This window comes from Linepithema humile, chromosome 5 (assembly GCF_040581485.1).
Source record: "Linepithema humile isolate Giens D197 chromosome 5, Lhum_UNIL_v1.0, whole genome shotgun sequence".
Taxonomy (NCBI): domain Eukaryota; kingdom Metazoa; phylum Arthropoda; class Insecta; order Hymenoptera; family Formicidae; genus Linepithema; species Linepithema humile.
In genome coordinates, this window is record NC_090132.1 from 27,012,059 (window position 1) to 27,034,475 (window position 22,417).

The following is a 22,417-nucleotide window of genomic DNA, read 5'->3' on the forward strand; positions in this document are numbered from 1 at the left end:
ATAATTATTATTGTCTTGTTAGACAAAAAATCTTCTTTTTATAAAACAATCTGCTTATTTATGTAACACTCGTCTTCTCGTCTAATTAAAATACAGCCAAAATGCTGTACATTTTTGCGCTGGCTTATTTTGAAAAAAATTCATTAATAAGATCGTGTGTCCAAAGAGTTATGCCAATCTAAGATATTATTTTACTTTATTCTCTCTTAATTTAAAAAAACATTGCTAAATATTGCTAAATAGAATTATCCGCTTTTTAGCAGCAAACGACATCAAACTTACGGTTTATTAGTTTACAGCTCCGCCCCTGTTTCCACAAAGCATCTTTTTATTCGGTCGCCGTGAGTCGCGTTTACTCCCTTGGAACGCATTCGCCGAACGAACAAACGTACGAACGAAACGAACGGGATATCCTAATCGTACGGTTCATTATGAGCGCGCGCACGCTCGCTCGCGATGACTATGACTGATGCCGCGGCACGACGAATTGCGATGCGCATTACGAATAAATATCGCACTCTTTGCTCCGCTCGCGCGTCTAATGCGGCCGCTCGCAGATGGCCACTTGGGTGGGTTTCGAAAATGTGCGCACGCGGCGGTCGGCACGAAATAACGCGCGATTAAATTAAATTGCGAACGCGGCTTTTCATCAGATCGCGCGATAAACATATGTTAGCGTGATGTTGGCCAAGACGATCGATTTATCACCGCGATCAATCACGCGTCCGCCTTAATTCCCGCCGGTGTTTAGCGCCGCGTAACAACGCGCTCTAGGCGGTGCTCGAAAACATATCCGTCAACGCGGAAATCTACGCGATTGAATTAAATCATGTGCCGCCGCGACGGCAAAGCGCGAATTGGACGCGCCGAAATGCGGCGCTCGATCGGACTCCGTTATGCAATCAAGAAGAAAGCAGCGTTCTTTAGCAAAGCATACTAAATTAAAGATGCATCTTTTTGCTTGGCAGAAAAAAAAAAGAGAGAATAAATCCTAGATCCAAAGATAAGATCCTGTGTCGGTAAAAAAATATCAATTAATAAAAGCCAATAGTATTTTAGATAAATCAATCGCGATTTTGTCGCAAGGTTTGCAGAAGCAAACGTTTCCGGAGAATACAATTGTTGCCCCATCTACGGCGACTTGTGCAAAAAGTTTATGCAAAAAGTCGCTGTTAATTTGAGACTCGCGTAATTTGGAATGGAAATCGAATTACGTCGCGGAAATCGCGGTTACGCTCGCACGGGGCGGCGCGACGAGCCGAGGCGAGACGTGCGAGATTCCGTGGCCGCCATCTATCTTCGGGCGCGCTGGTAGCGAAGAAAGAGGGCATAATTAAATTAAATTAAGCTCGGGACGAGCTCTCCTCTCGGCCTCCTTCCGTGACTTCCTTTCCGTCGTTCCCGCTGCCGCCGCCGCCGCCACCGCCGCCGCCGCCGCTGCCGTCGTGCCGGCCGTCCTACCGGCGGCGATAGTCGCTCGACGCCGCCTTTATTTGCAAGCAATTTGCGCTCGCGGATCGCGCGGCAAAAAATCCGAAAATAATGCCCGCGTATTAATCATACCCTCCGCGTGCCCGCACGCCCCCCTCCCATCGTCTTCGTGCCGTCTCCTCGCCGCTCTTCCTCCGCGAGGGGTCCTTCCGAGGAGGCCCCCTCGTCGACGTGCTCCGTGTCCGATGTTGCCCCTCCTTCCCCGCCGCCCATGTCCGCAAAAATGCGTTCCCGCTCGTTGCCGGCACATAGCTGCGCAATCACGTGCGAGGCCCTTTGTGGTGGTTTGTCTCTCGGGCGCCCTCGAGCTGCCTGAAATCGAGTCCGAGGAAGCCGGGAAAGAAGCACCAGCAGGACGCGTCAGCTCTTTAGCACCCTTTGGCAAATTAACCCCGGCGACGAAATTCCTAATTCTGTCGTAACATGCTTGTAAGCACGTTCGAATACACAAATACATATGTATGTAAGAGTACACATGTACGATTTCTAACGTTGCCACTAACGCTACTTTACACTGTGCACTAATGTGTAAGATTAAATGTAGCTCTTTGTTTAATATTAATCTGTCTAGACGAAAAGTAAGAATAGCGAAACAGAAAGAGAGAGGGAGAGAGGAGAAACAGTTGATTCGACATGTATTCATAATTAGGACATTAAATAATTACGAGATCTTCGACCGTATATCAAATTATAGTGATAAAAATAGAATAACAGATTTGAAATCAATGCAAACATTTGTCACACTGTAAAATGTTTATACAAAACATTTAATTATTAAAATACAGTGATTCTTAATGGCTGCTCAATTCTATCTTAATAATCGAGCGAACTGCAATTTCGTGACTGCGTAGGTGTGCTCGAGTGGAAACGAAAGCGCAATTAGCGTGATATCGTTATGACGCCGACGAAGTGGCGGTTTTGTAAGTACGTACTATCAGAAAACGATTGCTAATTATCGTGAGGAGAATGAGATAAGCGGAGTTGGCAGCGAAAAAAGGAGTTTAAACGTCGCGCAATCTCGTGACCGCGAAAGCGTACTCGACTGCGACCGTATGATTAGCGCGATATCGTTACACTTAATTTCCCTAAACCCAACATTTTCCATCGTGCTGCATTTTGCCGCAGCGTATTTGCCACCATATTAGTAGCGATTGCAGCAAAACTGAACAACATATTAGAATTGTTAAACGATTTCGCAACTGAACACGCTGAAAGAAAAATTGCAGTTAACGTAAATAAAAAATCCACATTCAGTATAAATTAGAAAATTATATCTGATTCACAATGTTACCTTCGTAAAGATTTAAAATTTGAAATCCTCGAAACTCTTGTCAAAATTTTATCAGAATATGTAAAATATTATAAATTAACTCGAAAAATCATGGCAATTTCCACGCTGAAAAAATGTTAAAATAATTATTAGCAGTTATTCTTACGAATAATGAGGAAACATACAATTAAAATATTTAATTAACATTTAATGTGCATTTAACATTCATCAATATATTTACACAGAGCGAATCACAGATGTGGAATCGCACTCTGTTTACATCGTGTCGAACCGATCGTTCGAAGCACGGAGTCACTTTTTTGGCTTCTTCAGGGGTTCGAGGCCGCTGTCATATTCGGAGGTGTTAAGCATTCTGACCCTCTTCAGCAACCCCGTTCTTCTCTCGTCGACTTGACTCCTCTTCTCCGGTCGCGGCACCCCGTCGGATCTGGAAGCGAGAGCACCCGGTGCGCACTTTAATTCTCGCATTAGGAGTAACCCGCAATTTTCGGTAATTCGACGTAAACGACATGTGGTGAGGACAGAGCGCGGTAATCGGAAATTGAGGCAAAAAAAAAAAGGAAGAAGGAAAAGGACGCGCGCGCATCAAAAAGCGACGATACACCCCGTGGACGGACGGAGGTGGGCTTCCACCAACTGCCGTGCCGAATTCCATGTTCGTCGCTGCGTTTTTATCCACCGCTCCGCGTCACGCACGGAGTACGCATTATCGTGCTTTGCGGTCTACTACAATACTCTGCCTCCCATTTAACCGGTAGTTCACATACACGACAATTTACTGTTAACTCTGCAGCAGTGATCGATAAGATTTTTTAACTACAGCGGAAATCGCTTTGTATGGAAGAAACAAAACAAAAAAAAAATTGATCAAAGTTCGTATCATTATCGTGTCAAACGATTTAATTTGAAATACATATAAATGGAGCGATTAAAGCAAGTGGGAAACAAAGTAAATTCGATCAATTTAGTTTCACCAATTCAAGCAAAATCATTTCTTAGATTTCAATCAAATTCCGCAAATTGGAAATGGAAGGAGTATCGCACAGACGTAAGAAAATTCGACTTTTGAGCTGCGGAATAAGGTTGATCGTTCAATTGAAAGGATATGCGAATTGATGGCTATGCAGAATTCTGTTGATTGGTTCTTGCAGTGGACTGCAAGAAGGATGGCGTGAACCCGCGGCAGGCACACGCATGCACACATTTACGAGCGCACTTGGGCTAAGACACGCACACATCCGTAAAGGTAATCGCACCCACAGAGGCGTACACCGTGGTCGTCTCTCGATCCATTGGACCGTCAGCTCAGTGCCCGCCTTTCACCCATTAAAACTGACTCGTTCTCTCCCCGTGCGGAGGGCACCAGTCGGTTGCCCGTCGTGTTCACCCAAAGCACGCCCATTCAAATCGCATTAAACACGTTAATGCGTAATGCCGGTCTCGGGGAGAAAGATTCGCCGCGCGTAACGCAGAAAAAAGTCAGACAGAGGAGATGGTGGTCGTAGAATGAGAGGAAGAGGGCGCGGGAGAGAGAGAGGGAGACGGAGAACGCATGCGAGTATGGCAGCGCGCAGGCAAATGATCGCCGGAGAACACAGGAATTATAAAGCTCGGTGAAAAAAAACGCGGGAGGTAGCCGCGTGTGATGTAGACGACGTGATACATGAAGGGACGTTGGCGTAGAAATTATTAAGTACGGCGTGCTGGTAGTCGGACTTGGTTCGTTTGTGGCTGCGATAAAAGAAAGCGCGGCGGAACTAAATGAAGCGTGAACGTGGCAGACAACGGATGTAAAATACTTTGAGGCGATAAAAACCGGATGTTCAGGCCGATCATCGATAAATCATCGATTAATCGCGGATTTCACTTCACGCACATGATGTATCTTTCTATGTGTTCAAAAAATTATTCGCTAAAATTGAAATTAAAATAAAGCGTGAGTGAAAAGTTTTTCCGGTAAAAAGATCGGAGCTCGCAAAGGGGAGGGAGGGGATAAACACGCGAGCGAGAAGAAGCGTGCGCGGATAGATAGGTGACAGTCTCCGGATTTCGAGAACGCGAACGAGACGGAACGATGGGGGCGAAGAGAGGAGGATGGAGGACGAGCTCGTGCTCGTCCCGTGGTTTCCGTAAATGGCGCTGCCACGGCCGGAAGTGGCGGTCGCATCAGTCTGTTTAATAGCCGTATTGTATAATTATGAACAATGGAGAGACAGAGAGAGAGGGAGAGAGACGGGGAGAAGCCTGGAGAGAAGGGCAGAAGCCAGCAGAGTGCACCATGTGAAATGTACACCGGTCTGAAGATGGAACGAGAGAGCGAGACAGAGGCGGGGGAGGGGAGGAGGAATGAGACACATTTGTCGCGAGCGAGCGAGACAATGCGAGGTTCGGACGGAGTGAAATGGAGGGAACGGCCGGAGGGAATAGAGAGAGAGAGAGAGAGAGAGAGCGCAACGAGGACGACCGCGATGAGAGCCGCCGTATGGCTTATGGCTGCCAGCCACCGTAGAACACGTCCGCCCGTTCGTCGTACATGACGGATGACACAGAGCGGACAGTTTTGATGCGTCCGACCTCTCTAGGAGCCGCACGAGCCAGCCCAACTCCGGCATGTGCGCGTCCTACGCGCGGTAACGCATTTGAGAGCGCGGGGGATGAGGGCGAGAGGAGGGGCTGGGGGATGCGAGCGGCGAGGAGAGCGATGTGCGCCGCGGTTAACACGCTAAGCCACGCGTGAATCCGTCATTAATACCATCACTCCGGAGACGATGGGACTCGGCGATCGCCCGGCTGAAATGTCAGCTGAGCGGGTCAACAGCCGGATCGTTCTGACCCCCTCCCCCCCCCTCCGAAATGGAAACATATTGTTTATAGCAACTATGCGTGACGTAAAGTGTACGCCTCCGCAGTTTTCAATGCGCGATGTTTCGACAGAGAAACGGGCGAGATTTGGGGAACACGTTGATTGAGATTTTTTTTTTTCAAGACATTCTTACGTAACGTTATTCGAATAACGCGAAATTTATTTGCGCTCCTACTTGAAGTAGAGAAAGGAAATCGATACTTACGATTTGTTCGTTAAACGGTTGTCGTGCTTAGGCTTGGAGCTTTCCTTCTCGTGCAGCTTCTTGCCGACTACGCCGATTCGTTGCGGCGGAGCCCGCAACGCGAAACTCTTGGCATAGTGACCCAAATGAAGCTCCTTTCGATTGAATATTTCGCGCATGTCGCGCGGATAAGATGAGTAGAAACGCGTCCAGGAAAGGTACGCTGGAAGAAAGATCATAACGTGAAATAAAAACAATTATCCTTTCAGCTTTCGTTACTCTCATTGCAAATATGTGCATCAGATTTATTCACCATAAACAGATGCGTTAAATGTGATAAGAAACACACGCTAGAAAGCGTGATTATCGTGCGATATTAATTGAAAAAATAAATATGCATCTCGCTTCGAGCTAATTGCAGCGAGAAATTAGTCATTGTATCAATATGCATTGTACTCAATAACAAAACGCTGAATTCGTTCTTCAGATTTATTTTTTCCAAGCAAGATATACGTCTAAGCGGATAAAATTGAGAGGCGCGGCTACAGAAGTACGCTCATCTCGTCTATGTTTAAGAGGTCACGTGCAACTCGAATGTAATGATCAGTTACATGTAGTGCGCCCTTATTAATCGCAGTTCCATTAGGTACCACGGGGGTTGAGCCGCGCGATTCCGTGGGGTGTGTGTGCGCGCTCCGTGGCGGGCTATTAAGGGGCATTAACGGTGAGGAGGGGGTAGTCGAGTCAAGTGCTGCAGCTAATAGTCACCCTCGCGTCCCTTCTTAACGTCTCTCTTGCTTGTGCGCACGGGTGAGAAAGCCGGGGGATCTCTGGTCCTAAGAGAACTCAGCATGTGCGCACTGACACGCTCCTGGCGTTCCGTGCGAAAAATCTCCCAACTCTGATAGATGAGTTTGATTCCCGGCCATTTCTCGAGAGGCCGCTAATTTCTGCATCCCGGCACTGAGATATTTTGCAAGACGAGAAAGCAATCAATTTGCTACAGATCGATAAACAGAGTGATTATTATCGATAATAATTATAATGCGAAATTAAAAAAATTATTTTTAACGCTTTTTAAAATTAACTTTTTAACTCTTCAAATGGATTCAATGCTTAAGTTAAAACTTGAATAGTTAAAAATAGAAATGAAATTTCGACGCTATTATACTTTTTGTTTATCCAGTTAGTACGGTGTCTACTTCATTCGAAACTGGATGAAACGCATTTAACGGAATAGATTTATTGTTTGTCGCAAGCGAGCGTTCCGCTCGGACCCTTTGTAAGTGCCTCTCTAATTTTCATAATTCTCCCGCAGCTCGACTTATATCTCGACGTTTTCCGTCCTGATTTCCGTCTGCTTCCAATCTCGACTCCTCCCTTCCGCACATAAGAAACTCCACTGAAGTCTTTCCTGCGGCTTGGTGTCAGCGTTGAAAAGAGAGAAATGTTTTTCTCCATTTAGCACATAAATCACACGCGGGGGCGGGTGTCTAGCTGAGAAACCGGAGCGGCGAGGAGAGCGGGGGGAAAGGGGGTGTAAGAGCGGGGTAGAGCATTGTTCCTAAGTGATGTAACTGCGTCTTATTGTATTTGTATCCTGTATCGCATTGTTAAGAGTCTCTCGCCACAAAGCGTAAGTGGTTTTGGCGGAAGTCACATTCAGTGGTTGGATTGTGTCGACCACCCTCTGTGAAAGGCGCGCGAGCGATATACACTGAATTCGATCTAACTCGACGAGACGCGAAATCAACTCAATAGCATCAAAATTGCCGTCATAAGTAATAAAAATAGTGCTAAATATTTAGCCTTTTTTTAGAAATTAAATGTTCTTTTGAAAAATGTCGACTTCAAATTACTAAAAAATGTGAAGCGCAGGGAAGTTTTACAGCTGTTTTGAATCTACGTAAATTTAATTTGATATTGCACGTGTCTTAATTTACAAACTATTGTCTCAACAAATGTAAATAATCTGAATTAATTACTGGATTGTGCGTGGAATAGATCGAATGAGATTAAACGGTTCAATTATTATCCCTCGTGCTGATTCTGTCGAGCTGCAATAGTCGAGAAATGTTTACCGAGAATTACGACGAATGGAATATAGCTGAGCACACGAGGCTCAAATCGTATATATGGAATGGAGTGGATGAATCCCTCAGGTTAGTGGCGAGGGTCGCAGCTCGGGGATAGTTCTATAGAGCTGCACTCGCTATTGAAGGCTGTTCGGGTCTATTGGGGTGATAATGTTACGAATTAGCGAGATTTCCACTTCTCCGCTTGTCGGCCAACCTTCGCATCAGCCATGAATTAAATAAATTCCGGAATTGTTACGAAGACCGCGGAATAGCGTGCCCGCACACCGCAGTTTTCCATTGTGCTTTTGTTGCACGAACATTTTTATGATCTTAATTCCAACATTGAATAATATTTTATTGCCGCGTCCGATATACGATTACCGACTTGAGTGCAATGCGATTTTTTCCACCTCAATTGTCGTATCTGATATAATTACACAAACAGAAGAAATACAAATAAAAAATATAATTCTCCAACAATAATTTTCATTTATTCAAAATATTATAATTCTTAAAAATTATAATCGAGATATTTTTCAATAAAAATGCTTTCAAAAATTGCTCTACTAGCGTATCTTTTTTTTGTTAGAGAAAAAGAACTTTTTCTAAACATATTTAGTACCGATAATTATTTTGGTCGACATGTGGGCACATATTAAAATGAATGAATGGCAGACTGTGAATGGAAATGATCTCGGTAAATATATCGAGGGATATGTTAACTAATTTGTTATCCGCTTCCTGGTTTCCTATCATTCGCTCCCTCGTAATCTCGGTTCCCATGCGAAAAGTGCAATACCGAGGTCACGAGCGACGGCTGCAATTAATCTATCAATCACCGAGTACGTGCGGAGGAACGGTCAAGTGGTTAGCTGTGTAACGTCAGTCAAATCTGGGGCGGCTAAGCGCTCAAAAACCGTGGCTAACCTTCGTGTAAAGCCTCGGCTGATGCGGGACAATTTCGAAGCTCGAAAACCTTTTAAAAAGATTAATGGTCCGCGAATGTGGTTCCTTTTTGGAATTGCTCGTCGTTCGCGTGATTATGGCAATCGATGTAACACAGTCGTTAACGCACTTACGCAAAAATAATCAAATATTGTTCGTTAATAAAGCAGAAATTTTTCTAAAATTCTGAAAAAAATGTGATAAGAAGAAACTTGAAATTGTGTATTAATATTTATATTTTGTGACACGACAGAGTAGAGTTTTTTTTTTTCATCTCCGAATAAAGTAATCAAGGAGCGTTTTAAGAAAGCAACAAGTTAATTGATGACATTTATATGGAAAGGCAAATAGATTCGCGGGGAAAAAAAAGTCATCGTGAATGTGAATAGGGCTAATGTCTTCACTTCACGAGTATTAGATCGGGTATAATGGATTTATTATTGCAGCAAATAAATTCTTCTCCGTAACGACCCTAATAGAGTAACCGTGGCATAGCAAACAGGATCATCCCTCCTCGTCCATAGACTATGTAAATATCCAAGTGGCGAACGAGGCGAATGTGAAGGGGGACGGAATAAGAGCCCCATAACGTGTACGCGTAGGGGTTGCTTGATATGCGAGTGGGGTGCCCGCTGAAACTGGCTTAGTCTACCCCGAAGTCAGCTCGCTTTCGCTACAATTCAACTGCGTCAAAGTAGACGCTCACGTATCTTTCGTAACTGATCATCAACACTGCGCCTCTCGGAGGTAAACATTTAAGCTTTTGCATGTGTCCTCTTGTATCAAACATAACACGGATATAATAATTATATAAGTATAATATACAGAACCGAAAATAACCTTCGTGAATCGCATATGTTACAATACTGACTGAAAATTTATTAATAAGAATAAGATGAATTTTTATGTATAATGAATTGTACAATATATAAATATGATAGTTACATAATTTTTTCGTTACATTTATATAATAACGAAAAAATTATGCAACTATCATATTTATATTGCACAACAATTTATTGTACGTAAAAATTCATCTTATTATTCTTATTAATAAATTTTTGGTCAGTATTATAGCATGTGCGATTTACGAAGATTACTTTCGGTTCTGTATGTTAAATACAGGGTGCTTAAAAAAAATGTTAACATTTATATGAAAAATTTATACATGTATTATTATTATATATATATATATATGTTCTTTTCTTTTCTTTGCAATTGATTAAATGGCAACGAGATTGACTCTTTGAAAACAGAATACATTTGTTAATATAATATATTGTGTTATCAGCTCCATTTCTTTAAAAAAGTTACTTCCATATAAGTGTCAACACTTTTTTGGAGCACCTTGTATAATAACGACTTAAGTTCATAGAAATATAACTATATTATGTTATAATGTAAAATATGATACGCACCTTTGCACGCTTTCTCGCCGAGTTGTTTATTCTCCAGCACTAAATTTTCGAAGTCGTTTTGGAGAGCGGTAGCCGTTGCTTGTACGGAGTTGTGCTTGGAGAAAGGTCCCAGTAGCTTGTCTAGGATATCGTTCATGTCCTGCTGCTTGATTCTGATGCGCCGCGACTCGAGCATCCGAACAAACTCGATTTCTGGGGGCGTCAGAAAGATTGTCGCCGTGCCGGAGCATCCGGCGCGTGCGGTTCTACCGATTCGATGAACGTAATCTCTAGCCGAAATTGGTCCTGTATACTGAACGACACAATCTACTTTCGGCATATCTAATCCTCGCGCTGCGACATCCTGAATAATTGAAAAGAGGAACATCCTACATCTTACAGCATCTTAAACACCCTAAACGCCTAAATCAACGGACGATTTGTGTGACAAATGTCTTTGTTCTGTTTGCAAGATAAAAAATCTGTTATTAATTATAGACCCATATATTCAATAAATTGCACATCAGCTTCAGATCATTCTCGAACTAAAGTGAACAGCTCTTTAAACAAGTTCGGTCCGGCACAGTTTTGCCGGAATAATGTTCTCGGTAGTTATCGCGCTTAAGCTTCGAGAAGTGGCTCGTTCCATGAACAAGGGCGGCAACGACGATGAGTCTGCGACCTGCTGGTACAAATGTCTTACAAACCGCGGTGATTTCTCGTTTTGTGGCGACGTGAATGCGCGCGGCTGGCAGCGGGCGCCCGCTGCGAGACTCCAACGGCGAACGTTTGAGCACGGCCCTGATTTCCTGCGTTCGGCTAGTCGATGATTTACCGCGGCAAGAGCACACCAGGTCTCTCTCTTTTCCTCTCTCTTTGCTTGACGGGCCCCGGAGACTAATCCCAGACCACCAGTGGGGGGCGTCGCGGCACCCTGGAATTCTTTCGCGGCACGATACGGACGTATCCGTGTATTCTTATTACATCTTTTCCTCCTATTAATTCAACACACGTCGACGACGGCGCGATCGGGGCGCCAGCGTGAAGGAATACGAGAAAGAAATCTCTGACCTTTGGGAATAAATATCGGTTGGACCAATATTCTCTCGAGCCCCATGATTCCACGTTATATCTTATTACTTGATGAATGTCAATGAGATCATTTTTATTTACCTCACATAACGAAGAATATTAACAAGAGCAAAAAAAGCGTCACAGAAACATATTTCTGCGAATAATTCTAGAGCCACTGCGATATAAAAGATGAAGTAAGAGTTTAGTAAATACTTTAATATTCAATTCCATAATATTATCATGGTTTAAATGTTTATTCCTTGAGAATTGACTCTGCAAAAACACAAAGTACAACGCACCTTGAAATAAGTGCACAATTGAAGTAAGTGCACTTAGTACATTGAAATGATACAAGCACGATATTTGCCACCGGTTTCGACGCACATAAAGAGAGCGGCGCGCCGAAGAGCGATCGATGGCGGCGATTAAGACAAACGATCGTTTAAGGAAGAGACGAGGATCGCAGGCCGCGGGATCGAGAACGGATCGCCCGCTCAAAACATCTCACTCGGGCCATAGATCACACCGTGAATCCGGATCCACCACCGCTGAGAACCGTGGAACATTCCGGCCGCGGGTGCCCTCGTGGCTTTTCAACGTGGAAATTAATAACGCCGCCGTAAAACCTACGTGGTAGCGACGCCGTAAAACGTGGGCGGTTGCCATCGCACATTCCGCGGATCAACATTAAGGAGTTAAATATGTCCGACGTACGTTTCTCTAAGTGCATAGTAAATTATTCCGTTCCCTTTTTTTTCTATTTGTTACTCGTGCCAATGTTAGCAACGTTGCGTCAATACATTTAACTATGAACGAGATTTATCTGTTACAAGTATTATAATAACAGCGAGTAAATATAGCTCGGTAAAGGCCATAATTGATATGTAAATTTTTAATATCCTGAATTTCCCCAAAATGATGGTTTTGATGAGTCTCTTATAATATTATAACTGTGTTTATTTGGACAAATAAATATTTAAAACGGCAAAATTTCACATCTCTGAGTCTCTTGTATTAATAATTAATATCAAATCTTTGGCAAATTTGGAGTTTATTAAATTTAACTTTCAAAATGTTCAAATTTTTTTTAAATATTGTAGAATTAATTGAATAAACAATGCAAAATGTAAAAATAAAATACGTAAGAACTTTTTATGATAATAAACAGTCATGTAACATTAAAGATTAATTTAGTGAGAATTATAAAGCTACAGAAAAGTTATGTAAAAAGTTTCATATAATAAATAAGAAAATTTAATATTTCTTGTTAAGAAAATAAATACCAATCTTTAAATTAATCTCTTGATCATAAAGAAATTTTTCAAATATCATATATCTTGCGTTTCTAAAGCGCAAATATATTCGATCGTAATTTTAATGTTTGTGTTTTAATTGTCTTGCTTCATCGCTACGAGGATTATTATTCTATTCACATCGTGATTTCTTTATTCAAAGTTTGTTGTGTTAAAAAAATTATGGTATATACGAAATTCGAAAATGAATAAAGCTGAAGAAGAGTCTCCTCGCAAAAAAAGTTATAAAGTCTGGTGAACAGTTATTCAGAATTAATTTTGTAGATTATAATCGTGCTGCTGTTCATTCCGGAATGATTCGTGAATTTGGTTTAAGGCGCGATTCGAAAGAACAGTTTGCCAATTAATTGCCGTGTATAGGGTTTAACGAAGGTAGCAGAGAGAGGACCCGCGGCGAGATTTCAAGATTTTTGGATCGACCATGAGATCGCATGATGGAAAAGAATTAATTTTCACGGTGCGTAAGTTGTCACTCGTTCGCGTGATGCCGATCGTGACACTCACAATTCGTAAATCCTGCCGCGATTTAATCTTTTTTTTTTTTTCGTTTGCACGCATTCTTCCGATGTTCGCTATACTTTCAGACACGTGAAAGTGCCATAACAGTATTTCACGCTAAAATCTAAATTGGTTGGATGAGGAAAGATATAATGAGACCTGCGCCGTTTTATTTTCGACAATCCCCGCATCTAACGACGAAATCGATCGCTTTCACCAGTAATTACGACAAGTTAAAGCAGTCACTGAGAGTTCAATGCGAATCAGAAAGTTGCTCTGTTATTCGACATCGGATTAATTCCGCCGATGTAATACGAATGTAATTAGCAGCGGGGAAAGAAAGTTATCCATTCCTCCGCGAACATTATTGCGTGGTGATTAATTATGTTGTTCGCAGAATGCAATTAACGAAAACAAGCACTTCTGTAAAAATATCGCGAGCAGGTAGACATTTTGGTAAACGCAAACCTAAAAAAATATCCTTTTATACTCGTTAAAGGTACGAGTGGTAATTGTTAAGAAAAAAATTAACTTTGCAAATATCTCGGGTTGCTGAGCGATTGCTTTATAAAGTGAAGGAAGTACGGATACAGAAGGGACAAATGATCATAATTATACTCATTACGAAGGCTTCATGTGCCTGTATAATTTTTAACCTCCGAACACAGCGTGGGTCCAAAGGTATTAAATTCCCTCCCGAAAGAATAAGCCACGGAATAATTTACAGCTCAGGGAGTGCCGACAGATAACTCTGTCTTTTCTTTCGTTCCACTCGCTCTATTTTTCAACTGTTTCTTCTCCTAATTATTGATTTATATGACTTCTTCAATTTTTTTAAGTATATCAATATCAAGTAAATCATCTTATGATGAATATATCATTTAAATAAATAAATTCGCAATTTCATATTATGCAGTCAAAGAAGTAGAAAACATTTAAAGAAATGTTTGCCAAAAATTTTCGCGGTTGTTTGAAGCAGTTTTTGGCAATATAAAACACAAGACTCACCGTACACAGCAGTACTCCACTTTTGGCTTGTCTGAAAGTTTTGAAGATCTCTTTCCTTTCCATATGCGTCATGTTGCCGTGCAGTTTAAAGAATTCTACGTCAACAAGCGGGTCAGAATCTTCGTCATTATCGTCTATTGGTTTTGTAAGGATAAAAGACAAAATGTCGGTATGATAGTCCACCATATCTTGCGTAGCCATAAAAATCAACATCTTATGTTGCCCAGGAATCTAAAAAAAAATGTATAGCTAGTACATTGCAGTCATATTGTTCTTAAATTGAAGATCGAAGAGTTACCTGACATCTTCCGGCGATGTAAGCACTCAGAGTGACCATTCTTAATTTAGGTGGAGTGACTATATAACTTTGAATTACACTTTCTGGGACTATTAAATCTTCGTTAATTTCGCTAGTATCTCCTCCAGCCATTTCTAAATTTTCTTTCGCCGCATCGACGAAGAGTGGATTGTTCATTGTGAGACCCGCTAATTTTTCAACGGCTTGCGTCAAAGTTGCAGATAGCAAAATTGTCTGCCTTTTTGATCGATCTATATTTTCACTATCTTGTTCAGCGTTTTGAGTATTATCCACTTTCACATTAAGTTTTTCTTTCGCGCCGGAATGTTTTGTAACTTTTTTCTTTTTTTTCAATGGAACAATAGTTTGATCATTATCGCTGTCATCATTTGAATGATATTCTTGTTTCTTTACATCGATATTACTTTTTTTTATGTTATCAGAAGATTCAACATCTTGTTTGGACGTTTCTTCAATCTTTTCATCTGCATCTGACTTGTTTGCATTTTGTTTAAATATTTTCATAGCGTCGTATTCTGAGTTATTATTAGAACTTGATATTTTTAAAGCGCTTACTATCCTAAATTATGCAAAATGTGTATATTGTGTTAATTTTGTAACTATAATAACAATTAATATGTGGTAAGATAATTAAATTTATTTATGTCAAAAATTTATATAATTCTTTTACAAAGCTAAAAAAACTTACCCAGAAATATCTTTTTCATATCCCATATCAAGCATTCTATCAGCTTCATCTAACACAAAATATTTAACTTCATTCAATCGCAACGCTTTTGTCTGCTTTATGTGATCTAATAATCTACCAGGTGTAGCAATTAATATGTTACATCCCTTTCTTAATCGAGCTTTTTCCGCTTTCCTCTTTTCTCCACCAACTATATATCCCGGCACAATCCATGTAAAAGGCTAAAATTATTTATATCACAATATTGTAATATAAGTTTTAATGTATATATATTTAATGTATATATTTAAAATATGTTTGCCTCACTTACTTTGATCAATTTTATAAAACATTCATATGTCTGCAAAGCCAATTCTCTTGTTGGTACAACTACAAGAGCTGATAGGCCACTGTTTCTACTTAATTTCGGTTTAATTTTGTGTAATAATTCTACAATAGGTAAAGCATATGCTAATGTTTTTCCAGATCCTGTCTGAGACCTTATTAAAACATCTCTAGCTGAGAATATTTGAGGAATGGCTTTTTGTTGAACCGTTGTCATATTAGTTATGTGCATATTTTTCTCTAAATTTGATATCTGAAAAAAAAGTGAGAAAAAGTGTAAATTGTCACTTTAATGAACATAAATGTTAATATTCTAAATTTTAAGTAAATATAAATACCAACCATAAAAGGATGAATGTTGAGATCTGCAAAAGTGATCTCCGTAAAAACTGGTTCATGCACAGGCCTTACAAATCTCTGGCCTATAGTTGGTACATCAGGATTATTGCCAAATAAGGAAGAAGTTTTTCCTCCAGCTCTGTGTATTAATTTTGGTGTTTTATCTGATTCCCTGTCATTATTTATAGTTTTTTCTTTATGTTTCTTTTCTTTCCTTTTACCCGAGATATCTATCCCTTTCTTCGAAACAGATGATTTTTTAGCTACTATCATGGATTCTTTCTCTGTTTTACTATTAATGTCACGTTTTTGAGTTATAGATATATTTGATTCATTCTGGTTCTTTGACTGATTAGAGAATATATCAGAAAGAGATTTCTTCGGTTTACTCTCTGAAGTATTTCTCCTTTTCGCCAACAGTGTTTTACCAAAATTTTCTTTAGTAGTTTTAGCAAAGGATATAATTGGTTTATTTGTATCATAATCTACAGTAGATAAAACTTTATTAAACTTTAAATCCTCTTTTGTAACATCAGGTTTGTTAATATTCTTTGACTCAGTTTTCGCTGTTTTCGCTTGAAATAGAATCTGAGACTGTTGTCGTACATTTTGATTAGCAATATTTGTTTGTTTCAATTTTTTAGCAACAATAGTGGACAATGATTTTTGTTTAATTCTTTTTTTACTTTCTGTCTCTTGTGTATTTAGTACTTTGGCTTTTTGAAAAGGTTGATTCTTCAATCTCTTAATTGAGGTTCTAAAAGACTCGACATTTCTTTGTTTATCCTAAATATAAATATTTTTCATATTAATTTATCAATGTTTTATCACATTATAGCTATTATTAATAACAAATTATAGCTATTATACATAAAATTTATATTTGTATATACACAGTATGTTTCCAGATTTCCTAACCTAACTCTTACCTTTTTCCTTGGAACAGCTGGACCTGTTACTATATTTAAAGAAATATCCATGTCTGGAATTGCCATTGTATAAGATACACTTGTTTATCACAAATTTGTTTATCACTTTTCTTTTATACGTGTAGGAAAATAAAATACCCGTAAATGTAACGTTTCTTAACAACACATATCAAGCACTCTGAAGCAGTCTGTGAAACACGTGGTGAACTACACGCATGCGTACATTTGAACACATTTCGTAGCAACGCTGTTCCTTCTAACTGTATTATCTTTTATACTTTTTATACTTAAAATAAAATGAAATATATAATTAAACATTAGAGAAAGAGAGAAAAAAGAAAAACAAAAGAATTAAGAAAGAAAGACTTTAATTCCTTAATTTTGCTAAAATTGTTATTAATTGTATAGTATTGTATATAGTTATTAATTGTATAGTCACATTTCATGTGTGACCGGGATTGTTACGACTGTTTTAAGCGCTCCTATTCTGAAATTCGCTCGCGTACCTCAGCACAAAGTTACAAAAATAAAGATCATTATTTTCTGGCCGTCACACGATTAAACGATTTTACAAGTGGACGGCATTGAGCCAAGTAAGGGCGGGTCATCGCAGACCGAGTGATCAATTTTTATATGTTATTTGACACTTCAAAAATTATTGGTGCCTATTAAAATTTTGTGCCCCTCCAAATTTGGCGCCCTATGCTGAAACGTATATTGCGAATTGTCTAGTAACGGCCTCGTGTATGATATACGTGTGTGTGATTCATAATTATGCTACTATTCAAAATCTATAATATAATATAATTATTTTTAACAAAAAATAGAGAAATAGTATAAAATACTGTAATTATTATGTATATTTTTTAATCAATACATGTTAGTTAATTTAATTTAATTATAAGTAATAAAATTTTTTTATTTTTCTACAAATATAAATTAATAAGACGTATACTTATTTAAATAATATTAATTTTATATTTGCTTTAGAAGCAAAAATCTCGTAAATTAGATTTAGAAGTCAATATTTTCTATTTTATAATTCTTTTATAATGTCATTAAAGCATTTAATCAAGATTTAATTTGTATAATTAAAAACTAATCAGTATAATCAGAATTTATATTTTAGCAAAATATAATTTAATAAACATAAGTTGAAAATCCTGAACAATAAGGTAAAATGTCCTTGTTGTTGAAAGCGGTAATACATTGACAAACTTGATTATCATTATTACGGCAGTGGATCATTAGCAAGTCTTAAGAACAGGTAAGGCAACATTACTACCGCGATAATCGAACAGTTACATTGTGCGTAGCATTTATTAAAGTCGAGCCTCTGTCTAGCAGTCGTCACATCGTTTGACGGATACAAACCGGAACTACGTTAAATATTTACTAACGTGTTTAACAATTATCAGGGCCCGTTCGCGTGGTACACGTACAACGTGTGTGAGATTAATTTCGGAGATTGCCACTCTGAGCGCGTGTTTGCTTCAGGCCATGTGTGTTTACATTTTTTACAATGTATCGTGCAAGTATCGTCTGGCAAGGTAACACGAAAAGTATCACGGTGAAATCAGGCATTTCGTGTCCGCGAAGCGACGTGATCAGACGAAAAATTTTAATTCACTATGAGTACTACTAAGCCATGCTGCATCAGTGTGACGTTGATGACAAGGATTATTGCGACGTATACGATGGTAAGTCTAAGAATTTACACGTGCTTATTCCGTGTTTGCATCGTAAATTTAGAATTAAATACAGTTGTCTCTCTGATTTGCATCTTAAATTAGTATTAAATGCATTAATATTAAACATTAAAGAAAAATTACATTTGCTGACTCGGTGCTAAAAGTGATTAAAGAGTATAAAATTATAAGAATTAGACAAATATGTACAGTAATATATAATATAAAAATTTTTTTTAAATTAACTATACTGCACATATATACAATATAATATTTTTCGGGTCGAGCATATTAATAACAAATAATAAATTATTAAATTCAGAAATTCTCAATTGCATTTATTATATAAATCATTTCTAACTTCTAAATATAAGTGTATTATTTTAAAATAAATTGGTTTTAATATTATTTTAATTTTTTAGTTAATTAAATTGTTAGAAAATTTATTTATTTTTTATAAAATAATGTATGAAATTGTTCAAAAAGTTTTCTAATTTTTTTCAATTTTATTTTTATAGGAATAACTAGAAAACTTTCAGAACAATACATTATACATTATACATTATACATTAATTAATATATTGTTTTTTCATGAGCCATGTATATGTATATAAAAGTAAATTTATAAATTCTAATTTAAATATTTAAAAAATTATTATTTTTAAGTTTGTATTTTTCATAACTATATTCAGTTTTTTTCTTGTTTTTTTTAGTCTCTTGCGATTCTAATGATAAACGTATTGATGAGTAATTTCTTCACGAGAAAAGGGGACGAGGATTTTTTCGAATCTGTCAATACTTGGGCAATTCTGGGATTGAATTGGGTACAAATTATAACACACATGCGATTGCAGCAAAAAGGTAAGTTCAAGTTTCGCTTAAAATACCAATTGCAAATTGCTTCTGCAAACCAACGATAATGTAAGGTCATGTGTTTCAGCTCAAACTGCCATGATATGTATTCTTATATACATCGTGTTGTTTTTGCTAACCGGTGCTTATCTTGCCTTGGGATCGATTTCGGTGAGCATTTTAAAATATCGTAAAACTAATTAAATTGATTTTTAGTCAACTGTTCACAAACTTAAATTGATTGACAAATGCAAAGTCATATGTTAAATATTAACGAGCAAACAAACGACCGAATAAAAGAAAAATGCAGAACGAAAATCAGTCTATTCAGACTTTGTCATATATTTTATGTTTTTTTATAATTAATTTTGAGCTGATATCAATAATGTTATCATAAATTATTATTTTTCGATAAGTATCGTGAATAATTTTATAAGTCTTAATTTTTTTCAAGCATTAACTATTCAACAGCAAATTAAAAACTTTTTATTTATTGCGATACTTTATTTACGAGTGAAGTATGTGTATGAGTTTCATTTATTTTCTTACGATAAAGGTCGCGAGTAGTGACATTGCCGATCGAATACAAATTCGTCAAACGCTCTTTATTCGAAAGATGTATTTCGGGCACGTAACAACCTTGTCTCAACTCGCTGACAATTATACTAACTTCCGCATACGTTCACAGAGAAGACCTAAGTGCGCCGTGCCTTGGATGTATTTGCAAATGATTAGCATAATAGATCAGTTCGTGGCGATATGTGATAATGCAGTACATACTGAAAATGTTGCTATAGGAAAAGCTATGGGTTACATTATGGTACACTGCACCTATTTGAGTAAGTATGTTTCTAATCTCTTTCAAGATTGCAAAAATTCAAACCGAATTCTAAATACAAATGTGTAAATGTATATGCAAATTATTGCAAGTAAATGTAAATATTCGAGCTTTTAATTCGTTTTCCGATTTTTATTGCTGACAAAAAATATAGTACAAAATGATTTAACTTAATTAAAATTAATTTCAGCAGATTAAACTTTAACGATTTTTTATTTTCACGATAATTTATATCAAAGTAATTTTATTCTAAAAAACGTTATCACGTATCACGATTTCTTGTATTAAAATTTGCAAAAGTGTTTTATAACAAATTTTTATAGATTTTAGTCATTTAAGTAATTTAAATTTAATTAACATTATCACGTATTTATTAAAAAAATATTGTGCAAGCTTTTGTACGAGATTCTATGTAGGAAATATTGTTCACTCGATAATAATTTCAGCTTTAAGCATGTACTTCTGGATCGTCGTACAAGAAGCTCGAAATAAATGGTACAGTGAGGAGCAGCAGTTCATGGATTGCGAAACAAGGGTAATGGATCCTTTACCGGAACTTACAAATAGCAGTGGCTTGAAGTCACCATCCTATCTCTCGCAAAATTTTTCGATGTTCGAATCACCGCGACCGACAACTCTTCTGCCTATATAGCAGGAAATCCATGAAGAATTATGGATAATTTCTAAACGATTCTAATGGAATCGCCGTGTGAAGCAAGATGTTGGGATTTACAGAATTGAGGAGGATATTTAAAGAACAAGATGATGGAGAAAAGCTGAGAGGTTCCTTTCTTAGCCTATATTTGACTCAAGACTTGCATTGCATGTATATTTTCTGGATAAACCAATACTTTTTTATAATAAAACTAAGTTCTTTTTGCTGGTATAAATTGATAAGTTATTTAACTCTTATATTTAAGCTGATGAAAATTTTTACATATGATGTTTACAAGATTATATTATTTCACTATTTAATGTAATGTGATTAATATGAATTAACGTGTTCTTATATTGCATAATATTTTTTGTTCAATATAAAGCAAAAAATTTAATTTGAAACAGAACGACATATGTATTATAATTTTATATTAAAGAGATCAAATAGAATTAAATTCAAATTTAATGATTAAATAATTGAAATCTATAAAAATTTTATTATAAAACACATGCAAATATTAATACAAGAAATCGTGAACATCTAGTCGAATTGGAGCATTTATTCATAAGCTATACGGTATATCTGAAAATTTAGATGTTCAGTCGTAGGATATCCATTGATCTTCTTTGCGTAATGGAATATACGCGAGCTACTAAACTTGCTGTGGTAAGCTTGGGATTCAAAATGGGGGAAACGTATAATAATGTTGAGAGTAACTTCATAAATCAGTCGGGAGATGCGACTAATAGAGTGTATCAAATGCGCCCTCGGCGAAACGTGCTTGCATAGAAAATATGAGAAATGGCCGCGTTTTACGTCGAAATACTTTTAAACTTCCTGGTTTCGGATCACGCACGTAAGTATGTTCGCGATACAGGATTGACCGTCTCTCCGAGGTCGATTTGTCCAAGAATGGTCGCAACTTTTCGCGATATTCTTGAGAATAGTGATCGAACATACAATAGATGATAGAGAAAGGCTTTCAATACAATTTATTGCATGCGTTTTGTTACTGGTTTTATATAATATATTAGTGTTTGCAAGAGTGTATACTTCCCTAATGGTACACCTCTATTTATTATTATATATACTGACAATTTTTTATTTAAACAAATACTTTAAAAATAGACCAAAGCTCGAATAAAGTTTAACTGTTGTGAATGTGTTCGCTAACATACCAAATCATAAAATGTTAATAAACAAAATTTCTGAAAATTTTTGTAACGCATAATTTATGTAATTTGTTTTCTCTAAAAGTTTATTAAGAATAGAATTTTTCTTTAAAAACTTAGTAAATTATTGATTTAATTTTATATTAATAGAAGAAATAAACTGAAGCAGGGAGCAATCTAACAAGCGATTAAAAAGGCTAAAAATAAATATTTTTGTTAAACGAAAATCGTTTGTCTTCGCGTCAAGGTAATACTTCTGGATTTTTCAGTCGTCGACACGGTTCTGGTGCCAGGGATAGACGGAAAGCGGGTTGCGCGACGTGGTTGGTTGCCGGTGCTTTTAAAAAGAACTGAGCGAGTCAATTTGTAGGCTGTCGCAAACTTTTAAAACACTAGTTGACAGCCGTTCCACCCCCGTCACGACGCCCATCCAACCGTCCTGAAGGATTCCTCCACCTCTCTTTCTCT

General features: G+C 37.8%; 2 protein-coding genes across 3 annotated transcripts; one reads left to right on the forward strand and one right to left on the reverse strand.

The window, feature by feature from the left end:
• Nucleotides 1-2,763: 2,763 nt before the first annotated feature.
• On the reverse strand, nt 2,764-16,984 carry LOC105667407 (ATP-dependent DNA helicase DDX31). 2 transcript variants are annotated; one of them, XR_010890214.1, is made up of 10 exons: nt 16,742-16,984; nt 15,816-16,598; nt 15,460-15,726; nt 15,150-15,370; nt 14,441-15,020; nt 14,143-14,373; nt 10,271-10,613; nt 5,851-6,052; nt 3,003-3,209; nt 2,764-2,887 (listed from the first exon to the last, which is right to left on the reverse strand). XR_010890214.1 is itself a non-coding variant. In XM_012359191.2 (9 exons), exons 1-9 carry the CDS (start codon nt 16,805-16,807, stop codon nt 3,074-3,076), a joined length of 2,829 nt encoding a protein of 942 aa, XP_012214614.2. In that variant the 5' UTR covers nt 16,808-16,984; the 3' UTR covers nt 2,949-3,073. The 2 variants fall into 2 exon arrangements, 1 of the variants encoding a protein (XP_012214614.2); XM_012359191.2 differs by lacking the exon at nt 2,764-2,887 and having other exon boundaries at nt 2,949-3,209.
• A 1,080-nt stretch (nt 16,985-18,064) lies between these two features.
• LOC105667361 (uncharacterized) lies at nt 18,065-21,009 on the forward strand. Its single transcript, XM_012359110.2, has 5 exons — nt 18,065-18,441; nt 19,143-19,290; nt 19,370-19,452; nt 19,970-20,120; nt 20,566-21,009. Exons 1-5 carry the CDS (start codon nt 18,373-18,375, stop codon nt 20,769-20,771), a joined length of 657 nt encoding a protein of 218 aa, XP_012214533.1. The 5' UTR covers nt 18,065-18,372; the 3' UTR covers nt 20,772-21,009.
• The last annotated feature ends 1,408 nt before the right edge of the window (nt 21,010-22,417 follow it).